The sequence below is a fragment of the Cetorhinus maximus genome, chromosome 21 (assembly GCF_964194155.1).
Source record: "Cetorhinus maximus chromosome 21, sCetMax3.hap1.1, whole genome shotgun sequence".
Lineage (NCBI taxonomy): Eukaryota > Metazoa > Chordata > Chondrichthyes > Lamniformes > Cetorhinidae > Cetorhinus > Cetorhinus maximus.
Genome location: NC_135899.1, coordinates 7,503,986 through 7,531,102, shown reverse-complemented (window position 1 = coordinate 7,531,102; position 27,117 = coordinate 7,503,986). Strand labels below are relative to the sequence as shown.

The window sequence follows — 27,117 nt, the reverse complement described above, 5'->3', positions numbered from 1 at the left end:
GCCTGGGATGCAAGCCTTAAGACCAGGTGACTTGCCTACCCTAAATGTAGCCAATTTTCAATTTAATTTTTACATGACCCATTGCCTCAACTCTCTCCCCTTCCAGCCTTACAAGCCTCTGAAATATCTCAGCTCCTACAATTCTTGACTCTTCCACATCCCCGATTTTAACTATTCCAGCATTAGTGGCGTGCTTTCAGCTGTCTAGGCCCTGAGGTCTGGAAGTCCCTCCCTAAACCTCTCTTTCTCCCATTAAGACACTGTTAAAACTTCCCTTTAACCACGCTTTTGGCCGCCTGCCCTAATGTCTCCTTATGTGGCTCGATGTCAAATTTTGTTTGATAAGGCTTCTGTGAAGTGCTTTAGAATTAGAAGCACTGTGTAAATACAAATTACTGCTGCTAAAATAATACAAAGGGAAATTTCATGCGACTGCTTTAATCATGTGATTGATATCAGTCCCCAATCAATTCGAGGCTAGGTTACCGTTTAGTGATTGATACTGAAATAATATTCAAAAATCAAGATGAATAATGGTAAGACCGAATGAGTGACATTTGGCACGGCTGACTGATTTAGCTTGGCGTTTTGCTTTGTACATCAGCTAGAGGAGACCCCACAAAGCAGCCACCAGTGTGTATCTTTGTGGGACCTCTTTGTGGGGGAGGCAAAGGGTTAAAGGAGACAGCCAGAACAGTGTAACCAACAGGAGAGAAACAACCCTCCCAGTGATTGATGTAATGACGGAGCAATCAGAAAGGGCAAGTTTCCACAGAGGGCGTGTCCTTCTGCTTTTAGCACCAATGAGCAGGGGCAAGGAGAAGGCGGGACAGATAAGAGATGCGGTTGCCAGGCGAGGTTGAGGGAGCAACTATGCACAGATCCAACTGATAGAGGATGGGTACAGAAAAAGCAGTTCATTTTACCAATTAATTTGATTTTTTTTTTCTGTTCAGCCTCTGTTCCAACGAATGCGAGGCTTCCAGTATCTTTTTTTAAATTTTGTTTTAGCACACAGACCATGGCTACTGAAAAAGCAGGTAAAATTGTTTTCCCTTATACTAGTGACGCTGGTTCTGTTACAAACCCAAATTAATCTTCTTGCTTTGGATGTGCTGCTGGGCTTAGTGGAGTGGGGAGATTTGTGTTGAATTATTACAGGAAGACTCCTAATTATGTGGCAGTTTAAAAATGCAGTCAAAGCACCGCGGTGTTCATCGTATTATAATCGCAATGACTGTTAACGCTTTGATATAAAGAATTAGTACGCTGATGTTCTGGGGTTAGCAGGATATGTGCTTTCCCCACTGTGCAGTCACTACTTTTCCTGTTTTGTTTCTTTTGTATTGACATATGGGCCACAACCTGGCTGTTTACGTCCAGAGGGAAGTTCTTCAGAGCCACATTAGCTGCTGGTGCTTTGCCAGAATACCAAGCTCCTGTCCACCCTTATGCTTCTTCTGTGTCTTCGCTTTGGATGCACTGGGCGAGGAAGCACTTCCCCAAGACCTGCTGTGAGAAAGGGGGTGGACAGGACCCCTGTGCATCTTTGCCTCGGCCTCCCTCCCAGCTCTGTGCCAGCTTTGACATTCTGTCAAACACTCCCAAGCAAAGGGATCTTCATCCTCTCTCCCCCTGCCAGCAGTAATGGGATAGGACAGCCCTGGTTAAGGAGCAGGGCCAGCCTCCCCCCTCCCTCCTCTAGTTCATTTCAGTTATTTGCTTGTTTGCCAATGAACCGGGGCCTTAACCTTCTCTGTGTCCTCGCTGCCTCAGGCGAAGCTTTATTCTCAGATTCATTGAAATCAGGCCCACCGAATATTATCGTGAAATGGATGAGCATCTCTGAAATAAAACAGACAAAGGATCATTACCCAAGCAATATGTGGAGTTTAATTGCAGGGCATGGGTGGTAAGGGATTTAAATCCATTTGTCCGTACATTTAGGTTTCTGATTTTGTGATTTTATTTTGCACTGCAGCTCTGTGCTCGCACTGTTGTTAAATCCGGCAGGCAATGGTTTTTTTTTTAATAATGGAAATATAGCGGTACAGGCCAGGCATCTGCATTTTGATGCAGGGGTGCAGTCATGTAGAAACATGCCAGAAGCTACAATCAGTCTGACGTGGGGATACGCAGAGCCCATGTGAGTAACAGCTCTCCCGCAAATGGATGGGCTAAGTGAAGGGGAGGACCGTTAAGAAACAGTGATGCTCAGAGCCAGAGGCAAACTTCAGCCAGATATGCATCGGGAGATGTGGTGCAGGGAGAGAGAGCGACTTTAGATAAATACAGAAAGAGACATAATGCAGAGAGAGAGAGAGAGAGATTTTAGATAGATACAGATTGATATGCTGCAGGGAGAGAATGACTTTAGATGCAGAAAGATATACTGCCGAAAGAAAAAGATAGAAGATGTAAATAGCAGAGAGAGAGACTTTAGATGTAATAGGAGAAAGGTCGACAGGCTAGCTAGATAAAAACAGGTAAGGTATATTGCAGATAGAGAGAGTCTAGGTAGATAGAGAGGGACACACTACAGAGAGAGGGAGAGTTAAAGAAACAGGTATTTATTGCACAGAGTGAGAAAGGGACTTTCATTAGATACAGCTAGAGATATACTGTGGACCAGAGACAGACAGACCTTTTAGAGATGTAAATAGGATTTGCTGCTATGTGACAGACAAATTTTATACCAATGCAGATGGGGATATTTTGCAGAAAGGCAGGGATAGAAAGGCTGAAAGTTCTGATAGATACAGATATGGCCATATTGTAGAGAGACCGTTGGGGTCTTGAGCAGTATGGGTGCTAGTTAGCAACAGGTTCTCTTTTACCATTGAAATGAAGAATCAGTGTGGAAAAGGGATATCTTGTGCAAAGAGAGAGGGATGAAAATGATTTTACAGACAGAAGAGGAAAGAGAAATTTCTGATCAATACTGATAGTTGTATACTGCACAAAGCCAAAGGCAGAGACAATCTAGTGAGAGGCAAGAGGCAAAGAGATAAACTTCCAGTGGGAACTTCCAGTGGATTAGGATTGATATTTGCTGGAGAAATAGAGAAAGAAACTTCATTTGGATCCAATTTGATACATATATATCCAGAGACAAAGAAATAGACTCAAGAGAGATACAGGTCTCTACACCCTGCAGAAAAGCAGATATCAATAACATTATACAGCACTAGAAGGCCATTTGTCCTGGCATGCCTGTGCTGGCTTTTTGAACGAGCTGTCCAATTCGTCCAAGCCTCCCACTCTTTCACCGTAACCCTGAAAATGTTTCCTTTTCAATCATTTATCCAATTTTATTTTGAAAGCTACTATTGAATCTGCTTCCACTGCACTATCAGGCCGTGCATTCCAGGTCACAACTCACTATGTAAAAGAAAATATTCTCCTCATTTCCCCTCTGGCTCTTGATAGAGAGAGAGAGAGAGACATTTCAGGTGGATGTGCTTTGCAGAGTGAAAGAGAAACAGAGAGAAAAGTGCTGATTTTCAATTCCCAGGCTTAATGCTGGTGTTGTGGATTGACTACTTGTAGAAATTTCCTGATTATTGATTTACATTAATTTCAGTCACAATGAACTTTGGATGGTTTCAGTCATGGGTGGATGATCAGTGATGCCATATTTATAACTGGGCAGAACATTGAAAAGTTACCCAAGACAGAGAGGGACTCATTTAGCTACAGGCTTTATATAAATACAGATAGGCTCCAGGCACACTTGTATTAGTTGATTGAAATGGGCACATGTATAATTGTATCTTTTAGTGCAACATTCAGGTGCACAATGCTGCATAGCTTTCAAATTGTCATCTGAAATGTTGAAGCCAAATTTTAACCCCCTCTTATTTCCCATGATTTTGTATTGAAATGACGGGAGGATTTACACCAGTCTGCAGTGTCCACCCATAGAATGGCAAAAACTGCATCGATTGTTTAACAGGCCAGGGCCTTCAGCCTCACTTGGCTCTCATTCATGAATCAGTTCACCATGTTGGGAATCACGGGATTGTCGAAAGGAAATCTTTACTTGCAGTTGGTGCAGTCATTTCCAATGAGATTTTAAAACAAAGCCTCATCTGCCTTCGGGGGTGGACGTAAAAGATCCCTCGGCCACCATTCAAAGAAGAGCAAGGACGATCTCTCAGCTGTCCTGACCTATATTTACCCCTTAAACAGCATCCCCCGAAAAATCAGATTACCACATTGTGCACAGCAAACTACACAAACAGCAGAGTGGCTGCTGCATTTCCCACATTACAAAAATGACTACACTTATTGTTTGCAAATTGCTTTGGGACATCCTGAGGTCAGGAACAACACTGGAAAAGCAACTCTTTCTTTATCAATGAGTGTTACATTTTCCTTTTTTTCAGTTGTGCAAATATAAATTAAATATTTTTCTAATGGAACTATTTCCCTTGTGTATTTGTAGGCACAGTTCCATCCACTTCAAAATGTTTTAATGACCATGCGTCCAAAATAATTTTGAAGCAACAAGTTTAGGAACCATTGAGATGAAGTAATGATATTAGGTATGGAGATGCAACTTGTGACAAACGTATTAGCTGTTCAAGCCCCTTTACAGAGACTTCAGCATGTAATCCAGGCTGACATTCCTGGTGTAGCACTGAGGTAGTGCAACATCGTCAGAGGTACCATACTTTATATAAGGCATTAAACCAAGACCTCATCTGCCCTCTCAGGTGGTACACTTCAAAAGTACCTTACTGGCTGTAAAGCACATTAGGAGGGTTATGAAAGGTTATTAAAGATGCTATATAAATGCTAGTTCTTTCTATCTTAGATATAGGTAAACAGCTCCATTGATTTGCTGTGGTGTTGATACATATACACAGCCAGGGATACCCAGGATTGAAGTAAACATATCTTGACCACATCTCCAATGGTTTACTCAGGGTGATATACTGGAAACTGCAACAACACCGTGTAAACCGGGAACCAGGCTAAAATGCTGTTACCATATTGGCATCACCATAACAACAGCAATTCATCAGTAAGATGAAATATGGTAGGAGAGACGGTATCCCCATTCTTGCTATCTCTCTTGTAGGATCCTACAGAATAAGAAGGAGGCCATTTGGTCCATTACATGTGCACTGGCTCTTTCAACGAACTACCCCAATTAGTTTGCAAAGCCCTTCAATTCCCCTTTGAAAGATTTAGGAATGTTTTATGATGTTAATGGCATGATTTAAATTCAAGCTTTTGTTGTTGAATACATATGGAACCTGTACCAAGATCCCCATGAAGATACTAACCCTATTTCAAAGTGCATTAATGCTTCGATTAAGATTGCTGTGAGGGTTTGATGTGAGTGACTGACACTAATTTCTTTGATAGACACACAGAGACCCATCTGGAGCATTTTGTACAAATGTAGAGAAATAGGTAAAGAATAGCTGAAATAATAAGAAGAACGAACAAAAGAGAGAAGCACATGAATAGATGTGGTTGGGTGGTAAGGTGCAAGGCAGGTAATAAATCAGTTAAGACCTCAGTTGCAGTTCAGTACACAGTTTTGGTTTCCATATTGTGGAAAGGATATCAAGACCATGGAGATTCACAAGGATGATAACCAGAACTTGGAAGATTTACTTCTCCGGAAAGACTGGATAAGCTCTCTCCCTAGAAAAGATAAAACCTGGAGAAGACATAGAGAAAATCTTTCCACCTGTGGCAGAATCCAAAACTACAGACCATCAACATAAAACAACCTCCAGAAAATTCAATAGTGAATTCAGGAGAAACCTCTTAATCCAGAAAGTGGTTAGAATGTTAAACTCACTACAACATGGAGTAGTTGAGGTGAATAGCATGGATAGGTTCAAAGAGAGGATTGATAACCACATGACAGTGCAAGGAATAAAAAGGTATGTTGATAGAGTTAAATGAAGTAAGGTAGGAGGAGGCTCACAAGGATTTTAAACAGCAGCATGGGACAGTTGGGCCTGTTTCTGTGCTGTAGATTCTTTGGAAGACATAACAGAGGAAGGAATAATTGGAATAAAACGTTTCTCCAAGTGTGCGTCTTGACTGTTGCCTAAAAGCACAGGAATTACCATAATAGTTCAGCAAACCTCATGAGGAGCTCATTGTTCAGGTTTAATTTCAGCTCTGTGCTAATTCTCTCAAGATCAGATCTGTCACTGGCATATCAGGAAGCTGGACTGGTACCGCCTGCTCCATCTCAACAACCAAGATCTCCTCCATTAGGAATATGCATCAGGTATTGACCTCATCCCCACACTTGCACCATAAGCATGCCTGGGCAGACACCGAAATCTCCATGTCATGCTCAATGCTATAACAGTGCCTTTTTTTTTAAAAGGTTGGGACTTTGGAGAGGAGTAGGAGAGGAGGCTTTAACTTGGCATTTAATCCCACACTGACCTGGGTCCTGAATATGGGGCAATGTTTTCTTCTCTAGCCCTGAGCTCCCACTGTTTAATTAGCACCAAGATCCAGCTACTCAAAAAAAGTCAATGCACAGGAAATGTATTCATGAAGACTTGTTTGAATTCACAGCTGATGGCACCTAGTGTCCCAAAGAAACAGTTTAAAGTTATGGAATTGTAGCAAAAAAGCTTATTTCATAATGAATGGAAGATATAAAATGTATATAAGATTTGAATGGCATCATTTATTGACCTGTTCCCCGTATTGCTTAACGTCTTGAACTTCCAAATGACTGAATGCATCTTGTATGGTGTGTGTGGATAGCCAATCTTCTAACTAACCTGAGCCATATATGCAAAATTGTCTAATTAGCATCATGAGCTAATATATCAGACCTAATAACCTAAAAATTTTACTCTTATTATTTGGTAAAGTATTGATGAAAATCTAGGAAAAGATTACAAATCCAATACTACTGCAACACTCAACATCGTCAAGTGTTGCACTAATTGTGAAGGCGGTTCATGGCCTTTTATATAGTCCAGTTTAAAAACAATTGGCTTGTGATGCCATTTGTGATGCCTGATAGAATTATTGACCTGTAATTCACTGACAGACATTCGAGAACTGGACGTAATATTCTAGTTGTGATCAAACCTGTGCTTTACAAAATATCAGCATTACCTCCCTGCTATTGTACACAATATCTCTATTTATGAAGCCCAAGATTCCATATGCTTTGCTAACTACTCTCTCAATATGTCCTGTCATTTTCAAAGATCTGTGCACATTGACACCAGGCCCCTTTGTCTTGAGGTAAATAAACTTGCAGGGCTATAGTGATAGAGCTCTGTGTTAATTGTCTCATTATCGGATCTGTCACTGGCATATCAGGAAACTGGGCAGGTTCCATGCAGCCTGCTCCATCTCAACAACCAAGATCTCTCCCATTAGGAATATGCATCAGGTATTGACCTTACCCCTCCACTTGCACCATAAGCATGTCTCGATTGCTGTACAAAGAGCCTGCATGGGTTCAATGGCCAAACGGCCATCTTATATGCCATGATGATTCTATGACTCTAGGCAGATTTAAGGGGAAATCTAATTGAATAGTTTAAAATGGTTAGAAAAGGTAGGCAGCGAACCCTTCCCCCTTAGAAAAAGGGGGAATGTTATTTTAGAATTCAAGAGGTCCAAGAAACCTTCTTTCCAGAAATGGTTGTGAGAATGGAACAGGATCTCAGAGGAATTCCTAGAGACCTTAGTCATAGGACAGAAATGTGTCTCTGGCAGCAGGGCAAAGTGATCATTATTGAATCGACCGCTCATTGTATGCCTGATATCCATTGTCATTGCTCAAACTGAATATCGGAATGGGAATGCAAATGATTCATTCCAAGACAGATTCCAACCCCTGTAAGCCCATCCTGCTGATGAATGAGGCTATATTTAAACTTGTCAAAAAACCTCACATCTCATGTCGTGTGTGAGCAATGCAGATTTGTAAAATCAGTCCTTAAGACTTCAAGTCAGTGAGAGCTTGTGAATGGTAGGTAAATCCTTACTTTGGAAGTGAGATTATAGAGGTACATGGAGGAAAGATAGGGAAGCAATATTCAAACAGTAACAGTGCCATGTCTAACAAAATGGGAGAGCACTGCTATGGCCTGGGTAACCTATATCTGCTCCTGTGTTCCCAATAGACTGTGGGCTAAAAATTCACCTTGGGCAGTAATACAACATGGGTGGTTTGACAAATGATTCATTATAAAGCTTTGAATCATGGTGACCATAGTCGACTCTTGCATCTGAGTCAGAAGGACTGCGGCGTGAAGTCCCACTCCACTGATTGAATCTAGGGAGACACTCCTACTGTCGTACTGAGGGAGTGCTACACTGTCAGAAGTGCTTTTTTTTTGGGTGAAAAATCAAACTGAGGGTCCAGGCTTCCCTGCCAGCTGGACATTAAAGATCCCATATCATTATTGCAAAGTTGAGGAAGGGGAAGGGATTGTAACTGCCCAAATATTAACTGGGATAGTTTCAGTGTGCAAGGTAGGGAGGGTGCAAAATTCTTAAGTTGCATCGAGGAGAATTTTTTTAGCCAGTATGTAGAAAGCCCAACAAGGGAGGGGGCAGTTCTGGACCTAATATTCGGAAATAAGCCTGGGAAGGTAGAAGGCATGCCAGTAGAGGAGCACTTTGGAGATAGTGATTATAACTCAATTAGATTTAAGATAGTTATGGAAAGGTATAAGGTTGGGCCGGGAATAAAAGTTCTAAACTGGGGAAAGGCTAATTTTACTAAGATGAGATACGATTTGGCCCAAGTGGACTGGGAGCAGCTACTTGCAGATAAAACTGTATCAGAGCAGTGGGAAGCATTCAAGGAGGTAACAGCGAGAGTACAGGGCAAATATGTTCTCGTAAAGACAAAGGGGGCGACCAATTCTGGAGAACCCTGGATGTCAAGGGACATAAAGGTTAGGATTAAGAAAAAAAGAAAAGCTTATGGCAGATACCAAGGGCTCAATACGGGAGAGTCCTGAGAAGAGTATAGAACGTGCAGGGGGGGACTTAAAAAGGAAATTAGGAAAGCTAAGAGAGTGCATGAGAAAGGATTGGTGGGTAGAATGAAAGAAAACCCAAAGGGGTTTTTAAGATATATAACGAGCAAGAGAATAATTAGGAAAAGAGTAGGGCCAATTAGGGACCATAGAGGTGATGTATGTGTGGTCCCAGAAGACGTGGGTACAGTCCTCAATGAATACTTTGCGTTGGTCTCCACAATGGAGGTGTAGACATAGATTGGAGGACTGTGAAATAGTAGAGGAAATTAACATAGAGGGAGAGAGAGGAGGTACTAGCAGGTTTAGCAGCCTTAAATTGGATAAATCCGATGGCCCAGATGAGATGTATCCCAGGTGTTGAGGGAGGCAAGGGAAGAGATGTCAGGAGCCCTAGCAGTAATTATCAAAACCTACCTGGCCACAGGTGAGGTGCCAGAGGACTGGAGGACTGCTAAGATTGTCCCATTATTTTAAAAATGGAGGAAGAGATAGACCAGGAAATTACAGGCCAGCCAGTCTAACCTCGGTGGTGGGGAAGTTATTAGAAAGAATTCTGAGGGACAGAATATATCTGCACTTGGAGAGACATGGATTAATCAGGGATAGTCAGCATGGATTTGTTAAGGGAAGGTCATGTTTTACAAATTTGATTGAATTTTTTGAGGAGGTAACCAGGAGCGTTAATGAGGGTAATGCATTTGATGAGGGTAATGCATTTGATGTGGTCTACATGGACTTTAGCAAGGCTTTTGATAAGGTCCCTCATGGCAGACTGGTCAAGAAAGTAAGAGCCCATGGAATCCAAGGCAACGTGGCACATTGGATCCAAAATTGCCTGAGAGGCAGGAAGCAGAGGGTGATGGTGGAGGGATGTTTCTGTGACTGGAAGTCTGTTTCCAGTGGGGTTCCACAGGGCTCAGTGCTGGGGTCCTTGCTATTTGTGGTGTACATAAATGACTTGGACTTAAATGTAGGGGACATGATCAAGAAATTCGCGGATGACACGAAAATTGGTAGGGTGGTCAATAATGAGGAGGATAGCCGTAAACTGCAGGAGAATGTCAATGGACTGGTTAGGTGGGCAGAGCAGTGGCAAATGGAATTCAATCGGAAAAGTGTGAGGTAATGCACTTGGGGAGGGCTAACAAGGCAAGGGATTACACTGTGAATGGTAGGACCCTGGAAAGTACTGAAGGTCAGAGGGACCTTGGTGTGCATATCCATAGATCCCTGAAAGTAGCAGGGCAGGTAGATAAGGTGGTTAAGAAGGCATATAGAATACTTGCCTTTATTAGATGAGGCATAGAATACAAGAGTAGGGAGATTAGGCTGGAACTGTATAAAGCACTGGTTAGGCCACAACTAGAGTACTGCATGCAGTTCTGGTCACCACGTTATAGGAAGGATGTGACTGTGTTGGAGAGGCTGCAGAGGAGATTTACCAGGATGCTGCCTGGGCTGGAAGGTCTGAGCTATGAGAAAAAATTCAATAGGCTGGGGTTGTTTTCCTTGGAGCAGCAAAGGTTGAGAGGGGATCTAATAGAGGTGTATAAGATTATGAGGGGCATAGATATGGTGGATAGGAAGGCACTATTTCCATTAGTAGAGGGGTCAGTAACTAGGGGGGTGGGGGGTGGTGGGGGGCATAGATTTAAGGTAAGATGTAGAAGGGTAAGATGGGAGTTGAGGAGGAGTTTTTTTCACGCAGAGGGTGGTGGGAGTCTGGAAATCACTGCCTGAAAGGGTGGTTGAGTCAGAAACTCTTGTAACAGTTAAGAAGTATTTAGATATTCACTTGTGTTGCCATAGCCTCCAGGGCTATGGGCCAAGCGCTGGAAAATGGGATTAGTGTAGTTGGATCTTTGTTGACCGGCATGGACATGATGGGCCAAATGTTCTCCTTCTGTGCTGTAAACGTCTATGAGCCTAATATTCATCCCTCAACCAATATCACTAAAAACAGGATATTTGACCATTGCCTCATTGCTGTGTTCAAATTGACTGCTGCGTTTTGACTACAATAATTTGTACTTATATAACATCTTTAACATTGTAACATGTCGCAAGGCACTTAATTGTTCTAGTTAGAATAATGACTACATTTCAAAAGTACTTAATTGACTGTAAAGTGCTGTGGATGTCCTGTGATTGTGAAAGGTGTTATATAAATGCATGTTTAAAGGTTAAAGGTTATCATCAGCTGCTTCCAATTTCAAAGTGACATCAAAATAAGCACTCTTAAATAAAATAAATACGCATCAAATCTGCTCACATGGCATAATAGTGTAAAATTGACAGAGCTTACTAGCAAACAAATGGTTCATTCCTTCTTGTAAGGAACTTGATCTGGAGCCTCACTAATTATACCACAAGTGGGCGAGAAAGCTAATGACAGATTTTTACAGTTTTATTTTTGTTGTTGATAGGCTTCATTTAACACTGAACAAACTGAGTTCATGTTACATTCTATAAAATGTATGAAAATGGGTTGCGCTGTTCTTCCCATTTTTTTTGGCCTTATGTCTTGATGGCACTGCTTAATGCTGAAAGCTGCTCCACAGGTCACTGCCATCCTAAAATGGTAAACTCTTTGTGTTTGGTCCTTCACAATGAGTGTCACAGTGTCACGGTGAATGAGGTCATTCTTAGTTCATCTATCCAAGAAAACGCTTGTTACACAGAAGCCTTTCAATAACCTCAGGACATTTCAAAGCACAGCCACTTTTCTAGTGTAGTCACTGCTGTAAGAAACATGGCAGTCAATTTGCAAGCTCCCATAAACAGCAGAGTAATGACCAGAAAACTATTTTTTTTAAATGATATTTATTGAGGGATATACATTGGCTTGGACAGCAGGGAAAACTCCCCTGCTCTCCTTTGAAAATTCATTCACAGGACATGGTCATCACTCACTATGCCAGCATTTATTGCCCATGAGGGGCTATGTGACTTGCTAGGGCCACATAAGAGTCAACCACATTGCTGTGGTTTCAGAATCATACATAGGCCAGACCAGTAGATTCTCCTTCCCTAAAGGGCATTAGTAATGCCAGATGGGTTTTTGCAGCAATTGTTTCATTAGACTTTTAATTCCAGATTTTTATTGGATTCAAATCCCCCACCCCAATGGTGGGATTGGAACCCAGGTCCCCAAAGCATTACGATAAAAGCAAAAAACTGCAGATGCTGGAAAGCCAAAACAAAAATAAAAATACCTGGAAAAACTCAGCAAAAACTTTACGAACCCAGGTCCCCAAAGCATTACACTAGGTTTCTGAATTATAAGTCCAGTGACAATACCACTATGCTACTACCTCCCCACAACTGTAGGATCTTTTACATCCTGAAATAGCAGATAGTACCTTGCTTTAACATCCCTGAAAGACAGCACCTCTGACAGTGAGGCACACACTCTCAGTAGTGCACTGGAAGTGACAGCCTACATTTAAAACAAGCAGAGGTAAGACCTACAGGGTCCCTTCCCTTCACTGCGCCACCTTCACATTGTCCAACAGGCTGTTAAAGAACTGTAAGGGTTTTAACCTCCACTGTAAAAGCAGAAAGTGCTGGAACTTTAGCAGGTCTGGCAGCAACTGTGGAGAGGGAGCTTTGAAAAAAAAGTCCCATTCAATTTGAAATATTCTCATGTGGCAGATTTCCTTTCCTAAAGGGCGTTAATGAACCAGATGAGTTTCTATCAGTAATAGTTTCATGGTCATCATTACTGAGGCTAGCTTTCAATGTCAGACAGCTTTTTTGGATTAATCAAAAGTTAAATTCCACCAACTACAGTGGTGGGATTCCACCCACCCCCACCCCACCCCCCCACCCCCCACCCACCCCGAGCATCAGTCTGGGCCTCTGGAATACAATTTCAGCAACATTGCCGCTACACCGCCATCTTACCCACCATCAGCATCCTGGGGGTTACTATTGACCAGAAACTGAACTGAACTAGCCATAATTAATACTGCAGCGACAAGAGCAGGCCAGAGGCTGGGAATTCTGCAGCAAGTAACTCACCTCCTGACTCCACAAAACCTGTTCACCATCTACAAGGCACAGGTCAGGAGTGTGATGGAATACTCTCCACTTGCCTGGATGAGTGCAGCTCCCACAATGCTCAAGAAGCTTGACACCATCCAGGACAAAGCGATCTGCTTGATTAGCACCCCATCCACCACCTTTTGAGCGTCAACTCCCTCCAACACTGATGTACAGTTTGTGTGATACACAAGATGCATTGTGACAACTCTCTAAGGATCCTTTGACAGCCCCTTCCAAACCCATGACCTCTACCATCTAGAAAGCCAAAGGTAGCAAACACATAGAAACATCACCACCTGCAAGTTTCTCTTCAAGCCATATACAAGCTGACTTGGAACTACATCATTGCTCCTTCATTGCTGCTGGGCCAAAGCCCTGGAACTCCCTTTCTAATGGCACCTACACCAGATAGACTCAGTGGTTCAAGAAGGTGGCTCACCATTACCTTCTCAAGGAGGATTAGGGATAGACAACAAATGCTGGCCTTGCCAGCAATTTGCACATCCTACAAATGAATAAAAAATGATTAGAAAATGATTAGAAATTTGGAATTAATGGTATTCATGAAATTAATATACACATTGTTACAGCGGAATGTTGATAATGCAGCATTAAAGAATGCACATTTCTATATAAAATATATTTTGCCAAGTGAAGGGGGAATAATAGGGGGCGAGTGTGAGTTGTGACAAGATTCATCCTCTTGTGTGATAAGCGGACTGAACATGTAGCAGCTGCCATGTGGCTGCAGTGTGAGGCCTCCCTGGTTTTCTCAGAAGGTGATGGCATTGCCTGCTGTTAGTGGAAATTTGCCAGCAATGCAGAGAGGTGATAATTGATTAGAGGATCTTGTATCCAGAGAGGAACTGTGGGAGATGACTGGCTGAACCATAATCTAATTACTTCCCTGTTGGGTTCCAAAACACACACAACATAAGGAGCAGTGAACTCCAACGCACTGGAAGGTCCCTTTTTAAATGATAATATTTATTGATCATTCCAAAACAAAGCTGTATTTCTATCCACCAACATCTTTGTTTGTCTATCTGACATGAATACGTTTGTCTACATAGAAAGAAATGCTTGCATTTCTAAAGCACCTTTTACGTTCATTTGACATTCAAAGTGCTTTTCAGCCAATGCAGCACTCTTGAAGTGTAGACTTTGTTGTAATGTAGGGAACACAGCCACCTGTTTGCTGACAGTAAACTCATACGAACAGCAATGTCACAATAACCAGGTGATCGGTCTTTGTGATATTGATTGAGGGATAAAAATTGACCAGGACACCGAGGAAAACTCCCCTGTTCTTCTCCGAAATAGTTTGTAGAAAGAATTTATAGAAGTTTACAGCATGGAAGGAGGCCATTCGGTCCATCATGTCCATGCAACCGACAAGTAGCCAGCCAGCCTAATCCCACTTCCCAAGTGCATATGCAAGTACTTTCTGTATGTTGTGAGGAATCGTGCCTCTACCACCCTTTCAGGCAGTGAGTTCCAGATCCCCACCCACCCTGGGTGAAAAGAAATTTCTTTCCATTTCCCTCTTAACCTCCTAAATCTACAGTCCACTGGCTATGGACCCCTCAACTATGGGGAATAAGGCTTTCTATCCACTCTATCAAGACTCCTCATAATTTAATACCCTTCAATTAAATCTCCCCTCAGCTTCTTCTGTTCCAAAGAAAACAACCCCAACCTATCCAATATTTCCTCATAACTAAAATTCTCCAATCCAGGTGACATCCTCCATAAATCTCCTCTGTTTTCTCTCTAGTACAATCACACCTCTCCTGTAGTGTGGTGACCAGAACTGCACGCAGTCCACAAGCTATGGCCTAACTAGTGTCACCTCCCTTTTATATTCTTAATAAAGGCAAGTATCCCACACGCCTTTGTGACCACCTTATCAGGAAGTATCATGGAGCTTTGACATCCGCCTGAAGAAAAAGACTGGTCTTCAGGTTAAAGTTTCGTCTAACAGAGGGCACCAAGAGCTGTGCAACACCAGACCAGTACTGGACTGGGAGGATCAGCAATGCAGGGGCACATGTTGACCCGTGCAAGTGGCCTGAAGATGGTGAGGGCTGAAGATGCAGTCTCCAGAGGAGGTGAGGCCAGGTGGAGGTGTGAGGGTGTGTGTGAGAGAGTGAGTGGTGATGACCCTTGACTTGGCAGTGAGTGAGGTGCCAGTGAATGTGCAATTGCTTTGTGAGTGTGTAAATTTAGAGTGATGAGATGATTGCTTTACCCTGGTGACACAGATGAGATCATTCATGTTCTTTTTGCACTGGAAGGCCAACCACTTGTGTTCCTGTGTTCAGGAACAGAGGAGCCTCAGCTCTTGACCTTGTCCAACAGGTACGAGGTACTTGCTCCCTGTGTGGATGAGGAACAGGGCTGTAGGGAGGATGAGCCAGCTGACCACGGCACCGTGGCACAGGAGGCCATTCAAGAGGGGGGAGCAAAAAAACAAGTGGTAGTTGTAGGGGATTCTATAATTAGGGAAATTGATAGCATCCTTTGTAAGTAGGATCGAGAGTCCCGCATGGTATGTTGCCTGCCCGGTGCCAGGGTGAGGGACATCTCTGACCGGCTTGAAAGGATATTGGAGAAGGAGGAGGAGGATTCAGTTGTTGTGGTCCACGTTGGGACAAGTAACATAGGTAAGACTAGGAAAGAGGACCTGTCTGGGGATTATCAGGAACTAGGAACTAAATTAAAGAACAGGTCCTCAAGGGTTATAATCTCTGGATTACTACCGAGCCACATGCAAATTGGCATAGGGACGCGAGAATAAGGGAAGTAAACACGTAGCTAAAGGAGTGGTGCGGGAAAGAAGGGTTCCATTTCATGGGGCACTGGCATCAGTATTGGAACAGGAGGGATCTGTACCGTTGGGACGGTCTCCACCTGAACCAATCTGGGACCAATGTTCGAGCGAAAAGGGTAAATAGGGTGGTCAACAGGACTTTAAACTAGAAAGTGGGGGGGAAGGGAAAGGTAAACTTCCAAGAAGTATGACTAATGGGAAACAAAACAGCAGGTTAGCGTGTGGGGGGGTGGATTCAATTTCATGGAAAATTATGAAAAAACTGAAAAGTAAGGAGAGCCCAGGAGAGGCTATTAAAGTCTCCAAAACAAAACACATACTGTTAGGTATGATTCATCGATTGGGCAGCACTTGGCTGAGGGGAGGCAGTGGCATAGTGGCATTGTTCATTATCTAGTATTCTGGGGACCTTGGTTCAAATTCCACCACAGCAGATGGTGAAATTTGAATTTAATAAAAACCTGGAATTATAGCCACTGTTGTTAAAAACCCATCTGGTTCACTAATGTCCTTTAGGAAAGGAAATCTGCCATCTTTGTCTGGCTGATATGTGACTCCAGGCCCACAGCAATATGGTTGACTCTTAAATGCCGTCTAAACAAGGCCCAGTGAGCAATGTCGCATCCTATGATTGAATTTAAATAAAAAATAGCTGCACTAGCTAACAACCAGTTTAAGAAACAGGAAAATGCTGGAAAAACTCAGCAGGCCTAACAGCATCTGTGGAGAGAAAGACAACCTCTGAAGAAGAGTCATATGGACTTGAAACGTTAACTCTGTCTTTCTCTCCACAGATGCTGTTAGACCTGCTGAGTTTTTTGAGCATTTTCTGTTTTTGTTTCAGATTTCCAGCACCTGCAGCATTTTACTTTTAACCAGTTTAAGATAATCAGTTCCGCTCGTAACATGGCTCATTTATATTTGCTAGATTCAGGGACCTATTCTCTGCAAACAAAAGGAATATGTTCAAGTTCAAGCCTTGGGCCTTTTTTGACTTACCCAAGAACTTGGGGATCCTATAGTTTCCCTGTTGCTTTCTCCAAGGCAACACCTCAGCCAATCAGAGTCAACTTGACAACCAATCAGCACTTTTTCTCTTGTATTATAAACGTTATCACCATTTGAAATTTGGCATTCTTACATTTGTCCTGATGAGCGCAAGATGAAAAGCTTCATCAACATGTCTGTCCTTCTAGTAATCTTAGAGTTGGTAGTATTGGCATTCAGCATGCGGGTTCCTTTATGTTTGGGGTATGAAGTATATTGCGTTTAGTAATAATCCTTGGTTGTTCATGAATTATTTCCCCTTTCCTTACATTTTAGGTTCATCAGATGGGCCAGCACAGCCCTCCTCACCTCCCCCCTACAACCAAGTGATCGAGACGCGTCACAATGCCTTGTCACCAGGGTATTCTGTGCCGCCACAGCTGCCTCCTCTTCCCATGGGCATGCGGGGCTACATTCAGGAGACCCAATTCCATGGCAGAGCACCAGGATACACTGCCCTGCTGCCACATGGACCCATGGGGCCAGGAACCTACATATCGCCACCACCCCCAGGCTATGCCGTACAGCTTCAACCCTATGCAACCCTTGTCTCAGTCTATCCTATTGGAAATGTGAGTACTCGGCAATCTTCCAATTATAAAGCATCCTTGCTATGGTTATTTGCTTTAATTTTGGATATCAGTCAAATCAATACTAATTACACGGGAAATCAAGAATAATTGTATGATTCCTGTAGATTGGAGTTTCAGGGCTGGTGATAGCTACGAAGCATAATTCAGGCCCCTTTTTAAACTTTAATCCTCCACTAGCCATGGTTTAGTGGGCAGCACTCTCGTGCGTGAGTCAGAAGCCCTACTCCAGAAATTTGAGCCCATAATCCAGGCTGACACTCCCAGTGTATTACAGAGGGAGGATTGCACTGTCAGAGATGCTGTCTTTTGGATGAAACATTAAACGGAGGCCTTTTCCACCCTCAGGTGAATGGAATTCATTGCCACAGAAGGCTGTGGAGGCCAGGTCATTGAGTGTATTTAAGACCGAGATAGATAGGTTCTTGATTGGTAAGGGGATCAAAGGTTACGGGGAAAAGGCGGGAGAATAGGGTTGAGAAACTTATCAGCCATGATTGAATGGCGGAGTAGACTTGATGGGCCGAATGGCCTAATTTCTGCTCCTATGTCTTATGGTCTAAAAGACCCCATGACACTAATTGAAGAAGGGCAGGGGAGTTCTTCCAGGTGTCCCGGCCAATATTTATCCCTCAACCAACAATGGTTAATAAAAAAACGGATTATCTAGTCATCACCTCAATGCCGTTTGTGAGCTCTTCCCTGCATGCAAATTGACTGCCACGTTTCTTACACTGTAACAATATCTCCTCGCTTCTGTCATATTTTCTTTAATAATGACTCCTGTGAAGTGCCTTTGGACATTTTACTACATTAAAGGTGCTATATAAATGCAGGTTGCTGTTGCTGTATTGAGGGGTCTTCCTGGGTTAAAGCGGGGAAGTTTTATTCAGCATATAACCATTCAGCTAGTGTGTTTGTGCTGGTGTTCAAAGCATTTGCTTTGCTGGTGCTAACGTTTCATCATCTTGTTAAGTACAAAATTTACACTTTCGCACTTTGTATTGGACAGTGGTGAATAGGATTGAGTAGTCGAAGAGTGCGTGGGTCATTTCTGCACCTGAAATCCACTCAGCACCTTATTATGATTGATAATTGCTTATACATAATTGAAACGACGGGTTTATTTGGTTCTGTTTTCCAAATGTCATTGCTCAGGAGGTTAACTCTGGGTGGGAAACACTGAATTATTCATCAGTTATTTGCTTCTGATTGTTGGCAGCACTTCGTACTCTCCTGTGATTGTTCTCTCTCTTTTTCTCTCTCATATAAAATATATATATATATATAATATATACATATCAGTGCTCCAGGCTGCACTCCCACTGCTCAATGCCCTTCAGCCTTGTAAGGTTCATAACTGCAATTTTCCTCTCTAACACTCCTAGTGCACACTGGGAGTGAATATCAACAACAACTTACATTTATGTAGTACCCGCAATGTAGTATGATATCCCACTTGGGACTTGAATGTAATCTTATAAAATTTGACACCGAGTCACATAAGGAGATACGATGACAAGGTTGGTCAAAGAGGTGAGTTTTAAGGAGCATCTTAGTGGAGGAAAGAGAACTAGAGAGGTTTAGGGATGGAATCCTAGAGCTTAGGGCCTATGCAGCTGAAGGCACAGCCATCAATAGTGGAGCAATTAAAATTAGGATGTTGAAGAATCCAACATTAGAGGGGCGCAGATAGCTCAAGAGAGTTGGTAGAGTTACAGAGATATGGAGGGACAAAGCCATGGAGGAATTTGAAAACAAGAACTTAAAAATCAAGATGTTACAGGAAATTCTGCACTCCCAGCCTGTGATTACCCCAGTGGCAAATTGAATTAGAGGAACTGGGCTGTGGAGCTTCCTGATACAGGCTCCTGTCTTTTCCCCCTGTGTGCTCAAGCAGAAAATGTTGTCCCGTATCTCTTGGCCTGTAATGAATTGGAGGCATAGAATGCATATTGGCACTAGGGAACAAGAGAATGATTTTCCTATAGTTTGGGAAGCCTTGGGATTTGTTCTGTGGTATCTGGTGATCTGAACTCAGTCGTGATTTTGGATTCAATTTAATTGTTGGAAGGTCGAATCTTTCGCAACGAGTGAGCCAAAATAAGCAAATAGGTTTAGAACAAGCAAGTGTGAAGTGCTGGCAAATACTGAGAGGGGGGGGGGAAATAAATGAGCAGTAGAGGTTTTCCATGAATGGTGCCAAAATAGCCAATGGGCTGCTTGAAACATATCTCAGGGGATTTTAGTAACCTGTACTTTTAATACATTGAAATGGCTGGCCTCGGTTTATTCCCCTCACCCAGCACAATATCATCTGAGGTAGTATGGTATAATAGTGCTACTGGATTAACAATCCAGATGTTCAAACCACACATTGGCAAGTTATGAAAGTGAATTTAATAAATCATTAACAACAGCCAGATTGTCGGACAAGACAAACTGTGTCAATAATGTCCTTCAGGAATGGGAAAGCTGACAATTCCACTTAGTCTTTCCTACATAGCGCTCCAGTCGAACAATCTCACAGTTGATTCTGAGAGCTCTCTGAACTGACCTAGCAAGCTGAGGGGCTGTAAAACAGCTGCTGCACAACACAAGAGCTGCAGCTGTTCAAGAATAAAGTTTGCCACCACTTCTAATGGAAACATAATTTTGACAAATGGGAAAACCTTGTATGCAAATCCCTCGCCCTCCCACATTAAGAGGAAAGGTGGCTGGGGAGGGAACCAGCACTGCTTCCTAATTCAATTTGCTGCACGTCTTGTTTGAACAAGCAGCCTTCAGGTTCTGTCTGGATTTCATCGGGCAGCAGATGCCAGTCAGTACTACTGATATTCTAGAAATTACTGGTGAGTACGAGCTGCAGGAAGGTACACAGGCACTGGGCTCCTTCACTATGAATACAGCCCGAGCAGGGAAGACACTCACAGCTTTGAATGCCTCTGGGTGACATTTTGACAGACGTTTGTCATCTCACAAAGAGACTTCTCTGATCACAGATGCCCACAGACTATCAGCTCTGCCAGTCTAATGGGTTGTAAAGTTGAACTATCTCTGGAGAGAAGTGAAATCATTCAGTTCAGAAAAGGCCAACAAGTATTTTTCTGTCACCTATGCCTTTACTTAAGAAGAAAGCCAGATGTAGGGCTAAGGTCCTTTTTAGCAGGGCAGCCTACAAGATGCACTATAGGAACTAACTTAGGCAGCACCTTCCAAACCCATGACCACTACCATCTAGAAGGACAAGGGCAGCAGACATGGGAACACCACCACCTGGAAGTTCCCCTCCAAGCCACTCACCATCCTAACTTGGAAATATATCATCATATATCATCATTCCCTCACTGCTGCTGGGTCAAAATCCTGGAACTCCCTCCCTAAATGCACTGTGGGTGTACCTACGCCACAGGGACTGCAGTGGTTCAAGAAGGCAGCTCACCACCATCTTCTCAAGGGCAATTAGGGATGGGCAATAAATGATGGCCTAGCCAGCAATGCCCACATCCCATAAATGGATTTTATAAAAGTAGGAGATGGTGTGATGAGAGATGTAAACAGGTATGGACTGTCTCATAGAAGGGGCTTGATTCACATTCAAATATTTTTATAAAGGTTCAATTCAATTTAAAAAGGGCTTTTCAGGACAGTTTGTGGGATCTGGTGGGTGCTGGGATCGTAGACTTTGTTTGTTTTGCTCTTGCAAGTTGCCTTAATTTTGGGTTCATGGTTGTAGATATTGCTAGAAATTATGACAGAATAGGTTTCCATTTGTTGCAGTCGGCAAGGGTGGGAGCTACTGGAACAGGCATATCATATTGCCAAGAGTCCCTGTACCAAGGGGGCAACTTTTCATTCAAGGTGACAATCTAGCTGGGCCGCTTAGCTGGCTAAACCCCAGTCAAATTACAAACCAGGCTCCTGGTGAATCTTCAGCTTGCTTCACAGCACACCTTGACTTTCCTTCTACTGAATATACAAAATCGGCATCCAGGAAGAGGCAAATTGGTCCATCAAGACTTTGCTGGGCACAGTTGAAGTATCATGACGAAACACCAAAACCCAAAGAGTAAATCCAGGGCCAAAAGAGCAAATGTTATCAACAGGAGAGAGAATTATGAGTTGGGTAAATCGGTTTGTAGATTCACTATGAAGCCATTTCACCCAACCCACATGTTGGGATGGGATTGGGTGCAATGCTGGCTTTACACCCTCGCTGATTTATCAATGACTCATCAGTGAAGTTACTGGAGAGTAATATTAGGCAGTGGCGTAAAACTGGTTTACCACCAGTTCCCATCATATTGTTATAACTGACTGTGCTTTCAGCAGATACATGTGACTCCTGACATCAAGCCAACCACAGTGTTATTAAATCTGCAAAGGAACATAAAACAACACTTTCTTATTTCATTCCAGCATCCCCCGCCCTACCTGCCGGGATACACTGGGATTTCTCCAGGCACTCAGCAGTCTCAGATCCCTTCAGGATTCCGAATCCTGGAACCACAAAGGCCGCCTCATGACTACCTACCCATCGCAGTGCTGACCACAGTTTGCTGCTTCTGGCCAACGGGAATCATTGCCATTATTAAAGCACTGGAGGTAAAAGACTGCATTCTCAGTCAGTTCACTCACTCTGATTAAATCATCAGTGGATAAGATACTCCTGTCAATTGGCCTTATTCCAGCTGCCTGAGATATATCCAAGTGACAGATTCAGTGATTTGAGTTTAATGGATTTTCCATGTTCTGTTTGCATGCTGTTAAAATCTAACCTCACAACATTCAAACCCAATATAAACCCAACATTAAAATTACAAAGGATATACAACACAGAAACAGGCCATTCAGTCCAACCAGTCAATGCCAGTGTTTATGCTCCACTCGAACCTTCTCTCATTTTTTCCTCATTTAAATCTATCAGCCTAACCCTCTATTCCCTTCTTCCTTAAATCTTTGTCTAGTTTTCCGTTAAATGCATCTTTAATATTCTATACTATTCTATTTGCCTTTTCCGAACTAGATGATTTCAATTCTCTCAAGTTCAGTTTTCAGTATTTTGTATGCGTCGCTTCTTAGATGTAAATATGTCTGTGCGAGAGACACTTTATGGGAAACAAGTGAACACATTTGCTAAAATAGCCGACAATGGAATATTATAACAGGCATTAAGGATGTGCTTGCTTTAAGTTATCAGACTACTTATTCAACATTCAAAACAGGACAAACTGAAATTTCCTCCTGTTATATATTCCCTAGCTCCCAACTCCATCCCTTTCTTTGGCAAGTGTCTGAGATTGAACTGGACTGTTCGTAACATTGGTGTCATATTTGACCCAAAGCGAGCTTCTGACCATATATCCCCATTGTCACTAAGACCATTTGCTTCCACCTTCATAACATTGGCTGCCTTCATTCCTGTCTCAGCTCATCTGTTGCTAAAACCCTTTCTCACCCCTTTGTTATCTCTGTTTGTGACTATTCCAGTGCACTCCTGGCTGGTCTCCCACATTCTACCCCCTGTAAACTTGAGGTCATCCAAAACTCTGCTGCCCCTGTCTTAACTTGCAGTTCACTTCCTGTTCAGGTGAACTTCCTGTTCAGCTTTCACACTGTGCTTGCTGGCTCACATTGATTCCACTTAAGCAGTCCCTTGATTTTAATATTCTCAACCTTGTTTACAAGTCCCTCCATGGCCTCTCCCTTCCCTATCTCTGTAATCTCCTCCAGCCAAACAAGCCTCCTAGATATCTGCCCTCATCTAAATCTGGCCTCTTCAGCATCCCTGATTTTAATCGCTCCACCGTTGGTGGCCATGCCACCAGCTGCTGAGACCCTGAGCTTTAATATTCCCTCCTGAACCTCTCAGCCGCACCACCATGTTTTCTTCCTTTAAGATGCTCCTTAATATCTACTTCTTTGATGAAGTTTTTGGCCATCTGCCACAATATCACCTTAATGTGACTTGGTGTCTAATTTTGCTTTATAACGTTCCTGTGAAATGCCTTGGTATGTTTTATTGCATTAAAGATGCTACATTAAAGGTGCCTAGTGTCCTAGGCCCAACCATCTTCAGCTGCTTCATCAATGACTTTCCTTCCATCATAAGGTCAGAAGTGGGGATGTTCGCTGATGATTGCACAATGTTCAGCACCATTTGCGACTCCTCAAATACTGAAGCAGTCCATGTCCAAATGCAGCAAAACTGGACAATCTCCAGGTTTGGACAGACAAGAGGCAAATAACATTTGCACCACACAAGTGCCAGGCAATGACCATCTCCAACAAGGGAGAATCTAACCATCGCCCCTTGACATTCAATGGCATTACCACCGCTGAATCCCCACTATCAACATCCTGGGTGTTACCATTGACCAGAAACTGAACTGGACAAGCCATATAAATACAGTGGCTACAAGAGCTGGTCAGAGGCGAGGACTCCTGTGGCGAGTAACTCACCTCCTGACTCCCCAGAGCCTGTCCACCATCTACAAAGCACAAGTCAGGAGTGTGATGTAATACTATCCACTTGCCTGGATGAGTGTAGCTCCAATAACACTCAAGAAGCTTGACACCATCCAAGACAAAGCAGCCCACTTGAGTGGCACCCCATCCGCAAACATTCACTCCCTCCACCACTGACAAACAGTGTGTGTCATCTACAAGGTGTGCTGCAGAAACTCACCAAGGTTCCTCAGACAGTGCCTTCCAAATGCACAACCACTACCATCCAGAAGGACAAGTGCAGCAGATACATGGAAACACCACCACCTGGAAGTTCCCCTAAAAGCCACTCACTATCCTGACTTGGAAATATACCATCTTCCCTTCACTGTTGCTAGGTCAAAATCCTGGAACTCCCTCCCTAACAGCACTGTGGGTGTACCACAGAGACTGCAGCGGTTCAAGAAGGCAGCTCACCCCCACCTTCTCAAGGGCAATTAGGGATGGGCAATAAATGCTGACCCAGCCAGCGACGCCCACATCCCATGAATGAATTAAAAAGATATAAATATAAGTTGTTATTGTTTGTCACAGTCAGTATTTTGAAGCTCATAATCTCTGTATTTCTGCTCTTCTCTGTTTATTCTGATGTATCTAAGTTGAAGTTTTGACCCCAGTGTGTGACCCCCACATCAGCTTTAATGAGGCTTGATATGTGACAGGATGACCTACTGGTTATCCAATAGTGACTGTGAATAGAAACTCATGTCTCCACACATTTTCCTTCAAAACCAAAAGGGCTGAATTTGATGTATGTCAGCGGCAGAAATAATCACAGCTCGATATCCAACCAAGGCTGCAAACTATTTGTTCCTAGAGACAGTGAATGTCATGGCCAACATATCACCAGTGTTGACAGCTGTAGTGAAGAAATTAATCCCCTCTGCCTGACTACAGGCTGTACAGTGAGCAACTATTCATTGGAAGAGAAAGGTGCGAGAATCAACCCTTTCCAATAGGGGGGGTCAACCCGCCTGTGTCAGCCCTGCCTCAGTGAGTAATATTCTCACCTCCCAGTCAGAAAGTTGTGTGTTCAAGTCCCATTCTAGAGAGTTGAGCACTACATCTAAGCTGATGGTCCCAATGCAATACTGAGGAAGGGCTGCACTGCCAGAGATGCAGTCTTTGAATGCGAAGTTACAGCTGAAGCTCTTTCTACTCTCTCTCAAGTGGATGGACAGTATCCTATTCTGAAGGAGAGCAGGGGAGTTCTCCCCATGGTCCTGGCCAGTAGTCATCGATCAGTGAGTACAGGGTGGGGGTGAATGGGATTTGGTGTGAGTTAGGACACAGGCGACAGATTTTGGCCAGACTGTGGTTATGGATGGTCTCTAAACCTACCATATTCTTCTTTCCCCCGCAGACTCGGGCAGCAGTGACACGGGGCGACCAGCTATCGGCGGAGATCGCCTCTCGCCAGGCTCGCAACTATTCCTTCGTCAGCCTGGCTGTGGGAATTGCAGCCATGGTCCTCTGTGCCATCCTGGTGATCGTCGTGGTGATTGAGGCCAAACACCGTGACGCTGAATGGGAGCCGTAGGCTCACTGGGGGCAAGACAAGCAATTGCGGCTCCGTGACGATAGGTATACCAGCGCTCCCAGAGTATTCTGGAGCCTCCAGGATTGAAAGATTAATCTCCTGGACACTGTGACAAGGAGCAAAGAAACATTGGGGTTTCCAAAACAAAATGGTTTCTCATTATCTAACAACACGTTTACTTATTAGCCCAAAAGTATTGGTGATATTGGAGCAGGATGGTTGAAGGTGGGCAGTCATTGGTGAAACCTTGGACAGGGCTTACTGTTTGAAATGGGGGTCTTGGTTGGAGAACTGGTAAGTGCCTCATATGGCCTCCGTTGGTGAAGGCCCGCCAGTAATGCCAATTAGGTACTTAAACGGCAAGTGTTTGGTCTTCCCCTGGATTAAGGACCCCGGGGCCTGAAATCCCTTCCCCCAAGAGCTGCCAGCCAATTAGAGGCAGCTCTTCATTGCCTCCATTCCGAGAGCGGTAGCAGCTGACAATTTATGCACTGGAGGCCCAGGATGAATGAGAGACCCCAGGCCAGAGGTGAGTGAGGGCAGACTGGGGGTTATGGGGTGTGGGTCACAGGGAAGGCAGGGGAATTGACATCAAGGGCAGGTGGTGGCTCTCAGCGGGCTCCCCCCTTCCCAATGCCAAGTCCCTCGATCAGGCACTGAGTGCCTTTGAACGAGAAACTTCCCCTGTTTCCCCCCCCTCCGTCTCCAAATCCCCCAGAAAACCCGTTCAGGCTTCCCTGGTCCTCTGGTTGCATACTAGTGAGGGTGGGATGTGACTCCTATTAATGCCCATTTAAGGGTTTTAATTAGCACCTGGATGGGAAGGCTGTCCATGAGCCTTCCTGCCCCAGCCTTAATCAGGCGAAGGTGGGAAGTTGGCGGAGTTCTCAACCGCATCCTCCTGCCTGATTAAATGTCCCACTGCCTCCAAACTTACCATGGGAGGGCATTAAAATCTGCCCCTCACGACCAACCAAATAATGGCCAACAGTAAACAGAGTCCATTTAAACAATGCCCGATGGTAAACAGAGTCTAATTAAACAGTGCCCGACAGTAAACAGAGTCTATTTAAACAGTGTCTAATTAAATAGTGCTCTACAGTAAACACAGTCTATTTAAACAGTGACTGATGGTAAACAGAGTCTATTTAAACAGTGCCTGACAGTAAATAGAGTCTATTTAAACAGTGACTGATGGTAAACATTCTATTTATACAGTGCCCGATGGTAAACAGTCTATTTAAACAGCGCCTGACAGTAAACAGAGTCTATTTAAACAGTGACTGACAGTAAACAGTCTATTTAAACTGTGACTGATCGTAAACAATGTCTAATTAAACAGTGTTCGACAGTAAACAGAGTCTATTTAAACAGTGATTAATGGTAAACAGAGTATATTTAAACAGTGCCCGATGTAAACAGTGCCTAATTAAACAGTGCCCTACAGTAAACAGTCTATTTAAACAGTGCCCAACATAAACAGAGCCAACTTAAACAGTGCCCAATGGTAAATAGAGTCTATTTAAACGGTGTCCTTCAGTATATAGA

The 27,117-nt window shown here is 43.4% G+C and overlaps 1 protein-coding gene across 1 annotated transcript; it reads left to right on the top strand.

Moving 5' to 3' along the window:
* Positions 1-848: 848 nt before the first annotated feature.
* Positions 849-26,264, top strand: LOC144695639 (proline-rich transmembrane protein 1-like). The gene is made up of 4 exons (XM_078566554.1): positions 849-1,040; positions 17,209-17,504; positions 21,942-22,127; positions 25,393-26,264. The coding sequence occupies exons 1-4, from the start codon at positions 1,022-1,024 to the stop codon at positions 25,567-25,569; spliced, it is 678 nt and encodes a 225-aa protein (XP_078422680.1). The 5' UTR covers positions 849-1,021; the 3' UTR covers positions 25,570-26,264.
* Positions 26,265-27,117: the final 853 nt, after the last annotated feature.

Bases quoted from the DNA above. Each gene is read 5' to 3' on its own strand.
- LOC144695639 (XM_078566554.1), top strand. The intron at 17,505-21,941 runs GTGAGTACTCGG...ATTTCATTCCAG, and splicing joins CAGTCTATCCTATTGGAAAT to CATCCCCCGCCCTACCTGCC. The intron at 22,128-25,392 runs GTAAAAGACTGC...TTTCCCCCGCAG, and splicing joins CCATTATTAAAGCACTGGAG to ACTCGGGCAGCAGTGACACG.